At 40.2% G+C, this 19,669-nt stretch overlaps 1 protein-coding gene across 2 annotated transcripts in view; it reads left to right on the top strand.

Moving 5' to 3' along the window:
* Positions 1 to 19,669, top strand: part of RNF130 (ring finger protein 130) — a 188,720-nt gene that overhangs the window by 147,130 nt on the left and 21,921 nt on the right. For both annotated transcript variants that reach the window (XM_049874556.1, XM_049874555.1), the window contains exon 5: positions 7,705 to 7,787. In XM_049874556.1, the coding sequence (XP_049730513.1) occupies positions 7,705 to 7,787 (83 nt within the window). The remainder of the gene's footprint in view (positions 1 to 7,704; positions 7,788 to 19,669) is intronic.

Below are 19,669 nucleotides of genomic sequence, written 5' to 3'. Positions count from 1 at the left end.
TTGGTGGCTAACTATCTTTTCTGCCTTTACTTAGGTACTTGTAGGCTGTATAATGAAAGCTATTCAGATCAGAATGGCAATGTGAATAGAATGAGAAAGACTGAGCGGCAGTAGCTTCGTGAGAAGAGGGCATAGGAAGAGCTATCTTGCCAGCTGGGAAACCTGGCCTCCTTTAAAACTCTAGAATAATTACACAGCACTTTGCCCAGCAACAGTCTCCCACTGGGCCCCATCCACCATGTGGTATTTTTCCCAAAGTCTAGTCTCTCTTCCCCTTTTTAGCAGTAAATTTCTCTGGGGGAGGTTTTTGGAGGGGGTTCTGTTTGACTATACCCAACAGGCTTCATCCTGTAGACCTCTATCATTCCCAGTAAGATTTCTCCCTATGCGATATCACCAGCTCCTCTGTATCCTAGCATTCACGTTGAATACGCTCATATTATATTGAAAGGGAAGAAAGAGACTCTGTGCCTATTCAGCTGTAGTATCTTACACATAATGTCTTTAATCTTCATAACAACCTTCAGAAGTTATAGTGCATCCATATTACACAAAATAATCGGGGCTCAGAGAAGTTAAGTTACTAAGGGTTATAACCTTGAGTAAGTAGTTGGATCTGGATTGGAATTTTTTCTGTATTCTTTTTGCTGGATACTAGTGCTTATCACAAGCAAACCAAACCAAATCCATTACTGTCAAATAAATTCTGACTTATAGCGACCCATTAGGGCAGAGTAGAACTGCCCCATAGGGTTTCCAAGGAGCCCCTGGTAGATTCAAACTGCCAACCTTTTGGTTAGCAGCCATAGCTCTTAACCACTATACCACCAAGGCTTCCGTGGTTGTCACTGCCACCTGTAATACTTGAACCATACATGAGTAATAACATATACAGTAAAATCCATAGTCCTTACTAAGTGACAGATACTTTCCTAATGCTTTACATACATACATTACCCCTAATCTTTACAGCAACCCTAAGTATTAGATGGTGGTACCCTTGTTTTGTAGATGAGAAGGCTGAAGTTTAGAGAGGTTAAGTAATACAGTGTTTTTATTTGTAAAGAGGGGGTTTTAATGTTGTACTGGGTGTTTACATATTATTTAAAACTCTCAACTACCTTTTGAGGTAGGGCTTATTGTCCTTATTTTAATGTTAGGAAACTGAGACTCAAAGAGATTAATTTGCCCAAGAATATATAGCTTTTATCGGTGGTAGAGCTTGGATTTTTATCTCCAGAGTCCTTGATGTTTTGTTTTACTAAAGAACTCTTCATAATTTGCACATATTTTAGCAACCAGAGAAAATACAGACCAGGGTATTCCAAGGCAGCTACTCCCTAGGCTTCTGGCCCTGCCTTGTGTTGAAGAGTGGTTACCCTTCCATCCAGAATTCACACTGTGGCAGGTACTATTAGGTACATTGTTAGTGCCAGAGCTGTTGGTCAGTGTGAGCCTCCTTTGCCATGGAGACCCTGCCCGCTGTGTATGTGAGCATTCATTCATAGAGAGCAACAGCATGTGCTGTGGTCAGGTCCTGGGCTGTCAAGGAGCCATCCTCAGGTGAACTCACGATCTGGCGTGAGGGGAAAGAGAGACAAACACATAGATAACTCTGAAGGCACAGAGTAATGGGGGTCATGAAAAAGAACGGATGAGGTATTGAGGGAGAAATGTTTTCCAGCTGATAGAGTTAGTGGAGTATCAGAGAAGACTTACGGAGTTAGTGTCTTTGAGTTGGTCCTTGAAGAATGGGTGACATTCAAGAATGTTGTGGGGACACTAGCTAGAGAAAACAGCATAGACATAAGATTTAAAGTTATTTCCAGGGATAACTACCAGCTCCAAATACAAATTGAGGTTAGTCAGCAGTCCAAGCTCTTTTAATAACGGTGTTGTTAGGTGCTGTCAAGTCAGTTCCGACTCAGAGCTACCCTGTGTACAAAAGAATGAAATGCTGCTTGGTCCTGTGCCATCCTCACAATTGTTGCTATGCTTGAGCCCATCATTGCAGCCACTGTGTCAGTCCATCTTGTCGAGGGTCTTCCTCTTTCACTGACCCTCTACTTTACAAGCATGATACCCTTCTCCAGGGACTGGTACTTCCTGATAACATGTCCAAAGTACATGAGATAAAGTCCTGCCATTATTTCTAAGGAGCATTCTGGCTGTACCTTCTTCCAAGACAGATTTGTTCATTCTTTTGGCAGTGTATGGTATATTCAATATTCTTCACCAAAATTATAATTCAAAGGCGTCACTCCTTCTCTGGTCTTCCTTATTCATTGTCCAGCTTTCACATGCATATGAGGTGATTGAAAATACCATGGCTTGGGTCAGGAACACCTTAGTCCTAAAAGTGATGTCTTTGCTTTTTAACACTGTAAAAGAGGTCTTTTTCAGCACATTTGCCCAATGCAATGAGTTGTTTGATTTCTTGACTGCTGCGTCCATGGGTATTGATTGTGGATCCAAATAAAATGAAATCCTTGACAACTTCAGTCTTTTCTCCATTGTATCATGATGTTGCTTATTGGTCTAGTCGTGAGGATTTTTGTTTACTTTATGTTGGGGCGTAATCCATACCGAAGGCTGTGGTCTTTGATCTTCATCAGTAAATTCTTCAAATCCTCTTCCCTTTCAACAAGCAAGGTTGTATCATCTGCATATAAAAGGTTGTTAATGAGTCTTTCTCCAATCCTGATGCCACATTCTTCTTCACATAGTCTAGCTTCTCGGATTATTTGCTCAGCACACAGATTGAATAAGTATGGTGAAAGGATACAACCCTGATAACAGTAGTTTCACTGTTCTCCTTTCTAATAACACTAAAATGTGTCCTCAGTGTATTTACATGTAGACTTTCTAATGGTTCCCATTTGGTCCTAGATCTTTGAACTCTTTGAACCTGTACTCTCCATTGTCCTGTGAAAAATCTCTATTCGTTGTGATCATAATCTCCGTATATCCTCAAATTGTGTATCAGGCATCTGTCAGTTTCCATGCCTTGGCTGTAGACTGCTTTTTCCCTAGAGCAGGGGTTGGCAAACTTTTTCTGCAAAAGGCCAAATTGTTAATATTTTCAGCTTTGTAAGCCATAGGGATGCTGTCTCAGCTACTCAACTTTCAAATAGCATTGTAGCACATAGGCAGCCAAAGACAGTGTGTAACTGAATGAGTGTGGCTGTGTTACAATAAAACTTTATTTACAAAAGCAGACAGTGGGCAGAGTTGGCCTGCAGGCCATAGTTTGCTAACCTCTCCTATAGAGGCATCCCCTTTCCCCCCGCAACACTTAGTGCCACTCTCCCTGGCTCCCTTGTTAATTATGTTTCTGAGCCACTCCTAGATCATTCTGTCCCTGTCTGTCCTTAGAGTTTCCATTTTGAATGTTATAAATGTGCTTTTGTATTCCAAAGTCAGTCCTTAGACTTTATGGTACTCTTTATGGTAAACAAATTTTGAATGATTTTGTGGGACAAAAATAGAAATTGATAATAGAAAAAAGTTTGCTTCAAAAATTTTTTAAAAAGCTATTGCATTAAACATATCCTTAGTTGTAAGCATTTTATTTCATTGCAGTGAAATGCAGTGCATAGCAATGCAGAAACTGAAGGCTAAATTGAAAGCCTGTTGATTTATAATAGGTCCTAGACATTAAAGCAGTTGTTTTAGTAACCAACAGATAGCTAAATTAATGTGCTTTATATTTGTAGAATTAGCAGAGGTATATAAGGTTGTTGGTGGTGGTGTTCGTTTTTGTTTTGTTTGGCTTCCTACCATCTTGATCATCCACTCCTTTTCGCAGAAGTGGGTATTAGTGCAAAAGCCTTATGTTAAGAGGAGATAGCACTGTTTTCTTGACTGTTAAGGCTATTATATGGAGGTTTTAGTACTCTCAAATTGAAATCTGCTTATTCTGCTTTTCTGAGTTCCAAACCAGTATCTCCAATTGTTTATTAGATCCTTTTTTTTTTTTTTCATTTTAAAATGCCTTAATAGAAAATTAGTACAAATTAAATACAGTAATTGAAAATACAATAGTTAATATTCTTTGATCATTAACTGGGCATTGTGAAGTGCTTTACCTGCAATCTTTTTTTAATGTGCTCATTGAGATAAATTATTCTCACCCTCAGTGAGACATAGAGAGGTTAAGTAAATTGCCCAAGGCAGGAATTGGCAGACCTGAGATTAGCCGCTTTCTGCTTCTCAGGGAATCTCAAAAGAGTTACAGAAGATGAACCTAAGTAATCTAGAAATGTAGGTAAGAGAAATTTGATGTTTCAGTACATTTCTAGTGCCCCTCATTTGTGAAGATGAGATTTCCATCTGGTATCATTTTCCTTGTAGTGCAGGTCTACTTGAGATGTCTCAACTTTGTCTGAAAATAATTTTATTTCTCCCTCACATTTGGAAGATATTGTTGCTGGGTGTAGAGTTCTAGGTTGACATTTTTATTTTAGTACTTGAGAGATGTTGCTTCACTGTCTTCTGGCGTGCATGGTTTCTGATGAAAAGCCTATTGTTGTTCTTATTTTTGTTCCTCTGTACATAATATCTTTTTTCTTTGGCTGCTTATAAGATTTTCTCTTTATCATTCGTTTTCAGTGAATTTGATTGGGATATGTCTTGATGTGATTTTATGTTTGTTTTGCTTGGAGTTTGTTGTGAGTTTATAATTTTCATCAAATTTGGGAAAATTTCTGCCATTATTTTATCAGATATTTTTTATGTTTTGCCACCCCTTCTGGTAGCTCAATTACGCATATGTTAGATATCTTGGTATTGTCACACAGCTCGTTGATACTCTGTTTTTTCCCTATCTTTTATCTCTTTGTGTTTCTTTTTAGATAGCGTCTATTGCTATGACTTCAAGTTCTCTGATTTTTTCTTCTAAAGTGTCAATCTGCTCTTAATCCCATTCAGTGTATTTTTCATTTTAGATTTTTATTTTTTCATCTCCAAAGGTTACATTTTGGTCTTTTATATTTTACATTCCTCTTCTCATCATGGTCATGTTTTCCTCCATTTTTTTGAACATATGGAGTATATTTATAATAGCTTTTTTAATGTCCTTTTCTGCTAATTATTATCTGTCATTTTGGGGTCTGTTTCTACTGATTGATTTTTCTACTGGTTATGAATTGTACTTTTCTACTTCTTTTGCATGCCTGGCAATTTTGTATTGGTTGCTGGATGTTGTAAATTTTACATTTTTGGGGTGCTGGATTTTGTTAATTCCATTAATTATTTGGGGGCTTTCTTCTGGGACATAGCTAAGTTACTTAGAATCAGTTGAGGCTTATTTTAGTCTTTATTAAAGAGAAGCCTTTAGTCTAGGGCTAATTTGGCCCTACTATTAAGGTAATGCTTTTCTCAGTACTTGACTCTCTTCTCAATGTTTCTCTTTTTAAGAGACCAGTCCCCTTTGGCTGATTGGTACATGAACTTGTCAGCCCTTTGTAAACTCTGGGGCTTGTTCCACCTATTCCTTACCAGTGGTTCTTTCCCTGGCCTTGAATGTTTTTCTCCCAGGCACGTACAGAAAAGTACTCAAAGACTCAAGAAGACTTCTCTGTAGGTCTCTGAAGTTCTCTCTCCATGCAGCTCGCCCCCCTTTGGTATTTCTGCCTGAAAATTGCCTTGGTATCCCCAAAAGCCAAACTCTGTCTTCTTAACTTACTCAGAACACTGGACTCTGGGCTCCCTTGCCCTGCACTACTATGGCCTGGAAAGTCTGTCCAGACAGTAAGCTGGGACAATCATAGGGCTCACCTTCCTTCTTGCCTTTGCTTTTAGATACTCTCAAATATTTTTCTTTCCTTAGTTTCAGAGATGAAAAAACGAATCCTAGAATGACAATTGAATACTTTTTGCTAAGATTTAATATTAGCTAAAAGGAACTTATAACTCCAAAGACTCTTATAAACTAATATAAAATAATCACAGTTATTAAAATTAAGCAGTTTGGAATTCTCACCTGTGCCTCATGTTGCCATGCTAGGTGACTAGACGTCATTTTCCTAGGCAACCAACAAAGCTAATATAGTATGAATAGGTATTTCACGCCCTCCTCTCTGTTACGGTAGTGCTTAGAAACAGAATAACTCCATAACTTGGCTCATTTTTCAGTTAGTATTATTAAACTACTTACTATGAACCAGGGTTGTTTTTTCTGTTCTTACCATTCCTTAGTTCTTCTCCTTTATCCTTTTCTCTAGTGCCAGATGTCTTCATCTTACTCTGTGTTGCTAAGGATTCCTTCCTTGAGCCTGTCTGCCTCTCTGCAGCCCACCTCTTGGCTTGAGCCATCACTTCTCTGTTAATCTTTAGTCAGTCATCTCAGGAGTTGCTCTAGGCATTTCTTCAGATTTAACCCCTACTCAAGATGTTCAAAATCCAGCTCAGCATCTTTTCCCCAGGTCACCTTCTCTAACCAGCTTTTCTGTCATTCTCAAAAATCTCCAATACATACTTGAGAATTACATCTCTTTTCCTTACTCTAGTTGGTTACCAAATCTGTCTTCTCTAATAGCACTCTCATTTCCATCCCAGCGTCTCCATTGCTTCCTGTCACTCCTGTGGTCCTGATATCACTTTACCCTTGAAGCTCCTACACAGTCTACTTGGAGCCATTCTTGCCATCTTCTCGGCCATTCTGCATACCACAGTCAGTTTAGTCTCCTGAGATGTTTTTATCATGTCACTTTCCTTCTAAGACATTAGCATCTACACCTGCAGCACTGCAACTAATCTGTTGACTGTTCAATTACTGTGCCACACCATCTCCACCTCTTCTTCTGCCTGCTTAGAATAGTCTCTCTCTCCTCTGTCCAGATCCCATTTATACTCCAAGACCCAACTCAGTTTTCTTCTCTTCAGCCACTCAAGGTATCTTGTCTAAATTCAGCCACTGTACCCCCTACTATCTGAGCCACTTGAATGAGGCCTTTTAACAACAGTCTGCCTGTTTACTCAACAGTGTGGCATGTGAGTGTATAATCCATTTTTATTTCCCTTCTTAGGACATAACAGGAAGTTAAATGGAATTGAGTGTAAGCTAGCTTGAAATAATTCAATATTAATGCAACAATGTGTATCTAGCTCTGTGGCAATATTACAGATTTGCTTTTTTATATGTGAAAGAAATTTGTATTCAGAAAACCATAATAAAGTTTTGGCTGAATACAATGAAAGGATTTGTTAATGATATACTTTAGACTGGGGCATTTCCAGGAACTGAAAGAAAATTGTAACGTGGTTGTGAGTATTTGAAAAATGTTTAAAAATTGAGATGACTTATTATAGCCTTGATGGCTGAAACTTTGTCAGGTGATAGGGTGGGCGTTCAGCAAGGAGGTGGAGAGAGGATATAAGGATAACCCAAGGTTATTGCTGATTTGGATCTTGAAAAAAATTAGAAATCTGACTTGTTTTAAGATATTTCATAAACAGAATTAATGTTAATTATAATGACATAATTTAAAAACAAAATAGGTTGGCTTAGATATTGTCATACCTTGGGTCAGTATATTGATAAAAAAAAAAAGATAGCAGTTGATAATTTATTAAGTTTTTAAATAACCTTTCATTTTATAATCACTTGTTTACAGTAGTTGCCATAGGAAGATTCTTTGCTCAATTACATCTCCTCTGTTTGTGTACTTTTAGCATGACTTGTTACTGTGCTTTTCTTTTCAGGAAACAGACCCTGACTTTGATCACTGTGCAGTCTGCATAGAGAGCTATAAGCAGAATGATGTTGTCCGAATTCTGCCCTGCAAGTATGTTGACTTTATTTGCTTAAATAAGAATGCTGCTGATGTGGCTTGTGTGTCTCCTGTGCACCAGACCCACTCCAAATGGGTATCCGACTTGTTTTTGAGAGCCACCTAGCATAGGGCCTTTGGGAGGCAGGGGCCCACTACATGTTGCTGAAGTGGGAGATTGCAGTCACCAGTGAATAGTGTGCCTCAAGAGCAAATTTCACAAGTCTTTTCTAGTTATGGTAAACAGATGTGCCACAACTCCAGGATCATCTATGACATAAAAACACAAGGTTGAGAAGTTTTATTTGTGACTTTTGTGGGCTTCAAAAACAGCAACTTGTTTATCTCCATCTGCAATCAGGGTACATCACTAGGCCCTCCAGTAAAACCTCAGCAGTGTTCACTTGGCTGTGGATACCAGAACTCTAGGGATTTGGATTAAGTCTTTTTCTGAACTGGAATTATGCCAGGTGGGGAGGACTGATATTTGTCACGTGCCTGCTTGAGGTCAGGTACTCTGTGCCATTTGCATTTGCTGTCTCCTATAATCCTATAATAAGCCCTGGTGGTGCAGTGGTTAAGTGTTTGGCTGCTAACCAAAAGGTCAGCAGTTTGAATCCACAAGTTGCTCCTTGGAAACCCTATGGGGCAGTTCTGCTCTGTCCTGTAGGGTCACTATTTGTCAGAATTGACTCAACAGCAATGGGTTTGGTTTTTTATAATCCTCCCAGCAGTCCTATGTGGGTATTTTTATCCCCACTGTACAGTGAAGAATAATGAAGCCAATAGTCATTTCCCAGGGTCACATAATTCAGAAATGGCAGAGCCAATGTTCACCCAGGTCTGCCTTCCTGTCAGTGCTTGTTGTGTAGTGCCTTACCCCCTGTTCCAGAAGGAGAGTAGTGGCCTGTACTTTGGTGTACTGAAAAGGCCACATTTTCTTCATAAGCATGTTGATTTCTACCAAGCTCTGGGGAATGTGAAATATTAAGTAATGTGATGCTGAGTATCAATTGAAAAAGTACGAAATTACGTACTGAGAAGGATGTTTCTTCTTTCTTCTTTTTAAAACACACGCACAACAACTCTGGCCTTACAGAGCATGTAAATGACAAAATAATTGTTAGTAGTTATCTCCATTAAGGCTCCTGGTCTTATTTACTCACCAAGTAATCAATTTTGAGCCAAGGTAGATAGGTCTTTTTAAAAATCATGGAACCTAAGAATAATTTTATGTACTAAAATAGAAAAGTCAAGATTCCGAAAGTCAAGTCATTCTAGTGTATATGTGAAGGAAAATCTATGAAACAAAAAGTATGCTGCCGTTGTTGAAGGATTAGGTAAGCATGTGCCACTGATCTAAGTTTTGAAAGGAAAATATATATGTGTAGAAAAATGAGTAGGCTATAGACAAAGTTTACCATAAGCTATTAGAGATCACTATTTTAATTTTCTTCTATTTTTTAAATACCTTCTAAGTTTCCTACAGTAATATTAATTTTGCAATCAGAACGAAATCACTCAACAATGTTTTTAAAAGAAAAAATTTCAAAAATAAAGGTTAAAACAAACAAAAAATAAAGTAATGGTGTCCTAAAGAAAGTTAAAGTATGTAATGACCAAGTTATCGTCACCTGCAGTCATTGACAATCTAAAAACAGAACACCTAACAGAAATGTAAATAAAGATAAAAATCAGGAAAACAGTTGGCAGAATACATCATAAAGCATAACCAGCTATAACCTGCTTTCAAGAAAATGTTTTTACATGCACAGATTTTTTTTTTTGACAGCATAATGACCAGAAAGAAGCCAAGTATTTCCAAAATCTCTGTCTTCCTATGTCAGTCCACAATCCTCCAGAGCCATCTGGGACCTAGGAACGAAGGCCTCCAAAACCATTCCTGGTTATTACTAATAAAAGTATCTTCCTCAAAAAAGTCCCACCGAAAATAGATTATTCAGGGAAGCTTGCTCCCCATTCTCTATATCCCTTACTGTTAGCTTTCCCAAAGTTTCATTCTTAGTTCTCTTTGTCTTAATTTAGTCTCGTGCTTTCCAAACCTGACTGTGTGTTGGAATCGGGAGGGGAACTTCAAAAACACATCCTGGCAGAGCCCAGGCATTTTTAGTTTTAATAAGTACCTGGGTGGTTTGATCCTGCAAAGCCATGTCCTTTTTTGAGATTCACAGCTTTGGTTGATCTCTTCCCTTTCCGTGACTGCACCTACCACCAGAGAAGTGGCCATCAACCTTTTGTGTTTGTGGTCTAGTTTTGAATTTTAGGTAAACTTACTAGAATTTCTTTGCCTCAATAGTTACTGCACTATTCACTTGGTTGTCTTTTAGTTCAGTCTTTGACAAGGAATGCTTACTGCCTGACTGTGTTTCAGAGTTCTCCAGGTGGTTTTGGAACCCAGTTGATACTTGTTACTGTAACATCTTAAATTTCACCAAGTTATACCTCTGTCTGAACTATATTGGACAACCTGCTCGGTAAAACATTTAACCGAACTGAGATGGTGACAACAGTATGAGGCTCAGGTGTACTAAAAATTAACTGCACGTTGAGCAGCGTTTTGACAGTTTGACCTAGATCATGCTTTCTTGACCTCGGCATTGTTGACATGTTGGACCAGATCATTTTTTGTTGTGGGGGCTGGCTTGTGTAAAAAAAAGGCTTGTGTATTACAGGATATTTAGCAGTATACCCCCTAGATGGCAGTAGCTCCACCACCAACAACACCAATCGTGACAACCAGAAATGACTTCAAACACTGCCAAAATGTCCCCAGGGAATAATATCACCCCAAGTTGAGAACCACTAATGTGGAGAATGGCTTGTTGTTAGGCGTGAGCGAGTCAGTTGCAACTCATAAGTGAACCTGTGTACAACAGAACGAAACATTGCCCAGTTGTGACGGTTAATACTGTGTATCAGTTTGGCTGGGCCATGATTCTCTGTGTTTATATGTGATCACTCCCGTGATGGAATCTGCTGTGAGTAGCCAGTCAGTTGAAAGGGAGTTTCCTTGGCGGTGTGGCCTGCATCCGAATATAAACAGACATTCTGGCTTTTTGCTCACTCTGGATCTTGTGGCTACCTACTGTTCATCTGACCTCAAACTCTTGGGACTTGAGCTATCAGCTTATCTGCAGATCTTGGGATTTGGATCCTGCGTCTGCCTCCTGTAATCTGACTTCCAGCTCTTGGGAGTTGAGCTGTCAGCTTATCTGCAGATCTTGGAATTCATGGGTCTTCACAGCCTGAGAGCGGACGCCCTGCTGTCCAACCTGCCAATCTTGGGTTCTCCAGCCCCTGCAGCTATGTGAATTGAGAAGAGCCTCTATCCTGGTCCACGGGCTTCCATCTACAATCAAATGAGCCATTCCCTTAATGTAAATCTCTCTTTGTATATACTTATATGCTTTACTGGTTTTGCTTCTCTATAGAACCCAGCCTAAGACACGAGCCCTGCGCCACCCTCACACTCATTGTTATGCTTGAGCCTATTGTTGCAGCCACTATGTCAATCCATCTCCTTGAGAGTCTTCCTCTTTTTCAATAATCTTCTACTTTACCAAGCATGATGACCTTCTCCAGGGACTGATACCTCCTGATAACGTGTCTAAACTCTGTGAGACATAGCCTTGCTATCCTTGCTTCCAAGGAGCATTCTGGCTATACTTCCTCCAAGGCAGATTTGTTCGTTCTTTGGCAGTCCATGGTATATTCAATATTCTTCTCCAGTACCATAGCCCAAAGACGCTAATTCTTCTTTGGTCTTCCTTAATCATTGTCCAACTTTCACATGCATATGAGGTGATTGAAAATACCATGGCATGGGTCAGGGGCACCTTAGTCTTTGAGGCGGTATCTTTGCTTTTTAACACTTTATAAAGGTCTTTTGCAGCATATTTGTCCAATGCAATATGTCGTTTGATTTCTTGACTGCTGTTTCCATGAGTGTTGATTGTTGATCCAAGTAAAATGAAATCCTTGACAACTTCCATATTTTCTCCACTTATCATGATGTTGCTTATTGGTCCACTTGTGAGGATTTTTGTTTTCTTTATGTTGAGGTGCAATCCATACTGAAAGCTGTGGTCTTTGATCTTCAGTAAGTGCTTCAAATCCTCTTCACTTTCAGCAAGCAAGGTGTGTCATCTGCATAATACAGGTTGTTAATGAGTCTTATCCAGTCCTGATACACCATTCTTCATATAGTCCAGCTTCTCAGATTATTTACTCAGCATATAGATTGAATAAGTATGGTGAAAGAATACAATCCTGACGCACACCTTTCTTGACTTTAAACCACACAGTATCCCCTTGTTCTGTTTGAACAGCTGCCTCTTTATCTATGTACAGGATCCTCATAAGCACAATTCACTGTTCTGAAATTCCCGTTCGCAGTGTTATCCATAATTTGTTATTATTCACACAGTTGAAGAATGTGTTTGCATAGTCAGTAAAACACAGGTAAACATCTTTCTGGTATTCTCTGCTTTCAGCCAGGACCATCTGACATCAGCAATGATATCACTGGTTCCACGCCCTCTTCTGAATCCAGCTTGAATTTCTGGCAGTTCCCTGTCAATGTGCTTCTGCAGCCACTTTTGAATAATCTTCAGCAAAATGTTACTTGCCTGTGATATTAATGATACTGTTCAATAATTTCCACATTCAGTTGGATCACCTTTCTTTGGAATAAGCATAAATACTGATCTCTTCCAGTAGGTTTTCACTGGCTAATTCTTTTCAGAAGTAGACTGCCCAGTCCTCCTTTCTAGTCTATCTTAGTCTGGAAGCTCAGCTGAAACCTGTCTGCCGTGGGTGACCCTGCTGGTATTTGAATACCAATGGCATAGCTTCCAGCATCACAGCAACATGCAAGCCCCCACAGTACTACAAACTGTTACACACATGGGGGGCAGAATAGCTACAAAAAGCTCACAAATGATCATCTTTATGCCACATCTTCTCCAAACCTCTTTCCAAATGATGTCCCTCAAGTACCTTTGAATTTCCTCTTACCTTGTGCTTCTACTTGAACTATTCCTTATGCCTAGGATGCCCTTCCCTTCCTTTTTTTTTTTTTTCTTTGTCTCTGTGGTCTTTGAAACCAAGCCTAGTTGTTGCCCCTTCCTTAGAAGGAATACTTGTCTTCCTTGATCTCACATTGCCAGGTGACTCTGGTATCTCACTATCTTCCCACAGGACTCTGGACAGATGCTAAAATGGCACTTCAGTCAGGTCCTGAGCACTGCCCTTAAACCCTTCTCTCTTCCCCTGGCTGGCTTTCCCCATTATCACAGCAGCACTTTCACCTAAACACCTGAACTCACCCATCACTTCACAGAGAAAATAATGGGTATTCTCTCAACTTCCTGACCACGGGCGTTCGGACACCTCTCTTGTACCACCATATCAGCCTGGGCCACTGCATACCAGTTTTCTCTGGTTTGCACTGTTGACTCTCTGTTCCCTTCTCCGGCTTTTATTCTTCCTATCTCTACTCATCAGCATTTAATCATGCTCAACCATTTGCTATTCCAATTTTTAAACTCTTTCGAACCCACCCTTCTCCAGATATCACACTGCAGCTTCTGCCCTTCAAGTCAGACTTTTAAAAGGGTCTGCACTCTCCTCTTCTTCACCTCAGTAATTTTTAACAAGTCTGCCTGGAGAGGGAACAAAAACTCTGTGTAGATAAGAAGCCTCTCATGGATTACTGACTTCTTGTTGCGTGACCTTTACTTTTCACCTTCTGTCACATTAATTTATTGTGGACAGATGGCATCTGGCATTGTTTTGGGGACCTCCTACTTGTGTCAGTTGATTACAGTTGATCATCCTTTAGATGTTAGCCAGAATGTCTTAGAAACTAGAAAACTGTCACCTTATTTAGACCTCTTTTATTTGAACATGAGCCACAAATTTTTTAGTACTTAGAAATACTTTTTTAGGAGTGGAGAACTACAAGTTGGGTAAACTAAAGTCTCTGATGCCACTTTAGAAGCTAAAATGGGTCAGTCAGCTAGCTGGCTGAGGAGTTACTGTGATCACTCGTCCCTCCCTCCCCCTGCACCCAGGGAGGGGAGGTTCTGATTTAAACAGTGTCTGTTGCCAGCCCAGGCTAGGGGATAAGAGTTGCCTCTGACCCTTAATAATCCTGGATTCTTTTATATTTGCCAGGTTTTTGCACGTACTCATAGGCTACAAACCCATTGCCGTGGAGTCAGTTCTCACTCATAATGTCCCTATAGGACGAAGTAGAACTCCATAGGGTTTGAAAGGAGCAGCTGGTAGATGCAAACTGCCAGCCTTTTGGTTAGCAGCCAAGAGGCTACAGAGCTGTGAAAACAACTTCCCTTAAATATAGACTCCTCATTCCACCACCAGCTGCTTTCTGATCACTCTCTAGCTTATGGCATATGCGGGAAGTAGGAAAGGAGAGGGTACATGATTTCAGAATTATTGGTTTTGTTCCTTTTATATTCTATACATTTCACATTCCGTCTTTCTTACAGAATAAAGGACTTTGTTGAAGCTCTAATATGCCTGTGATTTTCCTGTTTCATTGTTCCCCAATACATCGTCTGATTTCTGCCCCAGTAGACCCAACTGTAATATGGTGGGCCCTTTTCCACTTTTATGTGGACTTTGATTATTTGAATCTTTTGCATTGTAACAGTCCAAAGGGGCTTCTTTTAAGAGTCTGGGTTGCCCCAAGTGCCTTCTTCTGAGGTCTCTCTCTGGGTGTTGGTGGTGGTGGTTATTAGGCGCTGTCGAGTTGGTTCCGACTCATAGCGACCCTATGCACAACAGAACGAAACACTGCACCATCCTTAAAATTGTTGTTATGCTCAAGCTCATTGTTGCGGCTGCTGTGTCAGTCCACCTTGTTGAGGGTCTTCCTCTTTTCTGCTGACCCTGTACTTTGCCAAGCATGATGTCCTTCTCCAAGGACTGATCCCTCCTGACAACATGTCCAAAGTATGTAAGAGGCAGTCTCGCCATCCTTGCTTCTAAGGAGCTTTCTGGTTGTACCTCTTCTAAGACAGATTTGTTCGTTCTTTTGGCAGTCCGTGGTATATTCAATATTCTTCACCAACACCACAATTCAGAGGCATCAGTTTCTCTTCGGCCTTCCTTATTCATTGTCCAGCTTTCACATGCATATGATGGGATTGAAAATACCATGGCTTGGGTCAGGTGCACCTTAGTCTTCAAGGTGACATCTTTGCTCTTCAACACTTTAAAGAGGTCCTTTTTAGCACATTTACCCAATGCAATGCATATTTTGATTTCTTGACTGCTGCTTCCATGGCTGTTGATGGTGGATCCAAGTAAAATGAAATCCTTGACAACTTCAGTCTTTTCTCCGTTTATCATGATGTTGCTCATTGGTCCAGTTGTGAGGATTTTTGTTTTCTTTATGTTGAGATGCAATCCATACTGAAAACTGTAGTCTTTGATCTTCATTAGTAAGTGCTTCAAGTCTTTTTCACTTTCAGCAAGCAAGGTTGTGTCGTCCGCATAGCGCAGGTTGTTAGTGAATCTTCCTCCAATCCTGATGCCCCATTCTTCTTCATACAGTCCAGCTTCTCGTATTATTTGCTCAGCATACAGACTGAATAGATATGGCGAAAGAATACAACCCTGACACACACCTTCCTTGACTTTAAACCACTGGGCATCCCCTTGTTCTGTCTGAACAACTGCCTCTGGATCTATGTAAAGGTTCCTTGTGAGCACAGTTAAGTGCTCTGGAATTCCCATTCTTCGCAATGTTATCCATAACTTGTTATGATCCATACAGTTGAATGCCTTTGTATAGTCAATAAAACACAGGTAAACATCCTTCTGGTATTCTCTGTTCTCAGCCAAGATCCATCTGACATCAGCAGTGATATCCCTGGTTCTACGTCCTCTTGTGAAACCGGCCTGAATTTCTGGCATTTCCCTGTCGATACACTGCTGCAGCCGTTTTTGAATGATCTTCAGCAAAATTTTGCTTGCATGTGATATTAATGATATTGTTCTATAATTTCCACATTCAGTTGGATCACCTTTCTTGGGAACAGGCATATTCCAGTCAGTTGGCCAGGAAGAAATATGCCAAGAAATATGGAAGACAGCTTCCTGGCCAACTGACAACTGGATGTTGGTTGGCCCGGGCATATGGGTGCTGGCATGTCTGGGGCCTGAAGCACATTAGAACAATGTCTTAACCATTTACTGGAGTATCATGTGAAAAAATTAATGTTACTTTGCCTGAGCATATATTTGTAATACCTTTCATTTGTACAGTCTTTGGTACTTTTCTAAGTATTCCACATACAGTTTTTCATTTACTTCTCCAAACACATTTCCCCAGTATTCCTTGCCCCCTGCAACTTTTCAGATGAGAAAGCTCGGAGTCAGAAAGGATGGTTTGGAGAGAGTCAGACAGCTGTAGTGACAGAGCTTTGCCTAGAAGGAAGGGAAAGGCCATGTCGAGTTTGGTGAAACAGAAGCAAGAGGGTTAAGAGAATGGGTGATGACCAAAGGAGGCAACAATACAGGACAGTTTTTCACAAAGATTACATCAGTGATGGGAAGGAGAGCACTTGGCTTGTGTCAGAGGGTCAGTAAAGAGAAAAATTGCTCGACTTTGTTTTCAGAAGAGGGATGTGCTGTGGGAATCAGAGACTCAAGATATCTGGGCAGGATGCACAGAAGCTGGACTGTTAGGAAATCTGAAAAGGTAGATGCTAGATCAGAGGAAGGGAAGAGGAAAGAAAAGGAAAATTTCTTACTTTTGCCGAGAGGCCAAGGTGGGTGGGGGAATAAAAAAGTTATGGGATAGGTGGATAGTCAAAAGGAAAAGTTTATTTTGTTTTTAAAGAAAAACTTCCTTCCAGATTTTGAGTTAGCTAAGGAGGGGAGGCTTTTTCAGATTGTTCCTAGAGGGCCTGTTAGTTTTTATTGTCTTTCATTACAATACCCCACAGTTTGGAGAAGAGTTATCGAATTTATATACTACAACAAGGGAGAGGGCCACTTCTTTTAGATCAGTAAACCTACAGGGAAAAAATTATTCAAGAAGCCAGTGTTAGAAAAGTCCATAATTAATGTAAAGTTTAAGGAACAGATAGGCAAAGAACACTTAGCTCATGAAGCTTTTAAATCTAAGTACAGAGATTATACATTTTTGTTCTTTCCAAATAATCAGTGAAGGACAGTAAGAAAAGGGAAGAAACAAAAGCACTGTCTAAAATAAGGAAGGCTGAAAGACCTCTATTTACCCAAAGTCACTGCTACTTGATTTTTTGCACCAATGTCTCCACTCAACAGCTGGTTAAATTTAGCTGCCCCCCACCCTTCATATCTCCCCACTCTACACCAAAGCAGTCCTGATCTTCTGGCGCTGTCAGAGATCACATAGCCTTACTTCTTCTGTCACTTGTCAACCTGCCAAATCCCTCTGTCACCCTGCGTAGAACTGGCCTACAGTACCTTTCCAGCCACCCCATCTCCACCCAGTAAAAGCTAAATGCTCAGGGCCCTTTAATCAGGGGTCCATCAGCCACCTGAAGACATATGCCAGATATGAGGCAGATGTGCCCTCGTAACTTTTTAGGGAGAGGTTCTATAATTTCTATCAGATCTAAAGGGATCTATATCCCCAGAACAGTTAAGAAACCTTGTCTTTGTTAGACTACAGTCAGCACTGGTATAGTTGACAAGTGCTGGGAAGTAAACTCTGGTTCTGAGAACCCACCTCAGGTGGAGCTATGCAGTAAGGAACGCCATCCTTCATCTTCATCTTAGAGTATGCTCATAGGTGGATACAAGCATGACTGTTAGGTGTACCAAGAAGCCAATATAACAGTGCATTTATATGTATACTAAGTAAATTTAGGTCTCAGCTACAGATTGGTCACTCTTCCATTCCTTACATAAAATCCTTAAGAATTTAGATAAAAGCCTTTAGGTATGATGAGGGTCTGGTTAACTTTATTAGCTATAAGAATGACTAGATTAAAAGATTCAGACTTCAAGATCTTCTTATCCCAAAGAATTGGGTACAAGGCCACCAAGTGGTAATAGGTGGGTAGGTATATAATGTTCAGGCGAATGTTGTTAGGTGCCATCTGTTCCAACTCATACCAACTCTGTGCGTAACACAATGAAACACTGCCCAGTCCTGCACCATCCTCACAGTTGTTGCTGCGCTTGAGCTCATCATTGCAGCCACTGTCAACCTATCTTGTTAAGAGTTTTCCTCTCTTTTGGTGACCCTCTACTTTACCAAGCATGATGTCCTTCTCCAGGGACTTGTCCCTCCTGATAACATGTTCAAAGTACGTGAGACGATGTCTCGCCATATTCACTTCCAAGGAGCATTCTGGCTGTACTTCTTCCAAGACGAATTTGTTCACTCTTCTGGCAAAACCAAAAACCAAACTCATTACTGTTGAGTCGATTCCAACTCATAGTGACCCTATAGGACAGAGTAGAACTGACCCATAGGGTTTCCAAAGAGCAGCTGGTGGATTTGAGCTGCTGACCTTTTGGTTAGCAGCCGAGTTCTTAACCCCTGTGCCACCAGGGCTCCTATTCAAGTATTCTTTGCCAACACCATAATTCAAAGGCATCAATTCTTCTGTCTTCCTTATTCGTTGTCTAGCTTTTGCATGCATACAAGACAATTGGAAAATACCATGGCTTGGGTCAGGCACACCTTAGTCCTCAAAGTGAGTGACATCTTTGCTTTTTAACACTTTTAAAGAGGTTTTTGCAGCAGGTTTGCTCAGTGCAATACGTTGTTTGATTTCTTGCCTGCTGCTTGCATGAGTATTGGTTGTGAATCCAAGTAAAATGAAATCCTTGACAACTACTTCAGTCTTTTCTCCATTTATCATGATGTTGCTTACTGGTCTAGTTGTGAGGATTTTTGTTTTCTTTATGTTGAGGTGTAATCCATACTGAAGGCTATGGTCTTTGATCTTCATCAGAAAATGCTTCAAGTCCTCTTCACTTCGCTCAAGCAAAGTTGTGTCATCTGCATATTGCAGGTTGTTAATGTTAATTCCTCCAATCCTGATGCCAGGTTCTTCATATAGTCCAGCTTCTTGGATTATGTGCTCAGCATAGAGATTGAATAAGTACAATTAAAGGATATAACCCTGACGTACACCTTTCTTGACTTTAAGCCACACAGTATCCCCTCATTCTGTTGAAAGGACTGCCTCTCGGTCTATATATGGGTTCCTTACATGGTAATAGGTGGGTAGGTATATAATGTTCAAGCTAATGCTTATTCCATATCCCAGTTTAAAACAGTGAGTTTTCTAGACCTCTTACTTTTTAATCAAAACTGCATTTTTAAGCAGCTCTATATAGAAACATTAAGTTATAAATTAGCAATCAACATTTTAAAGGCATACCATGGTTCAATTTGGTATCCTTCTCAACATTTCTTTAGTTTTTCTTATCCCAATACTCAGGTTATAACATTCCTTCCAAAGATGCCCTGAGTGCCTGTCCTGGCATCTGCCCTTTCCAGGTGACCAGGACTCTGTCACTTCCATATGGCTTCATTTTGGCTTCTCAGGGCTACCATGCAGGGGTACTCGAACTTCGGGAATCATTTCTACAGCTCTCTCGAAGTGTTTTCTCCCTTCTGAAGGGCACAGGTTCCTTTTTCTAAGAACCCAAAACCCTATGTGACTGACTTATTTCCAGTCACGAGGATGTGACTTTTTCCTCTCCTAAATAAGAGAAATATCACCCATCCTCCACTTTTAACATTTTGGCTGAAATCTGCTAGCTAAGTGTTATTTGATCCTTCAGCACAGTACAGCCCTAAAAACAGTTCAAACTATTCTAACTTTTACGGTTAACAT

This window comes from Elephas maximus, chromosome 2 (genome assembly GCF_024166365.1).
Source record: "Elephas maximus indicus isolate mEleMax1 chromosome 2, mEleMax1 primary haplotype, whole genome shotgun sequence".
Classification (NCBI taxonomy): Eukaryota; Metazoa; Chordata; class Mammalia; order Proboscidea; family Elephantidae; genus Elephas; species Elephas maximus.
Note: the sequence above shows the minus strand (reverse complement) of the source record. Positions and strands in the feature narration are given on the sequence as shown.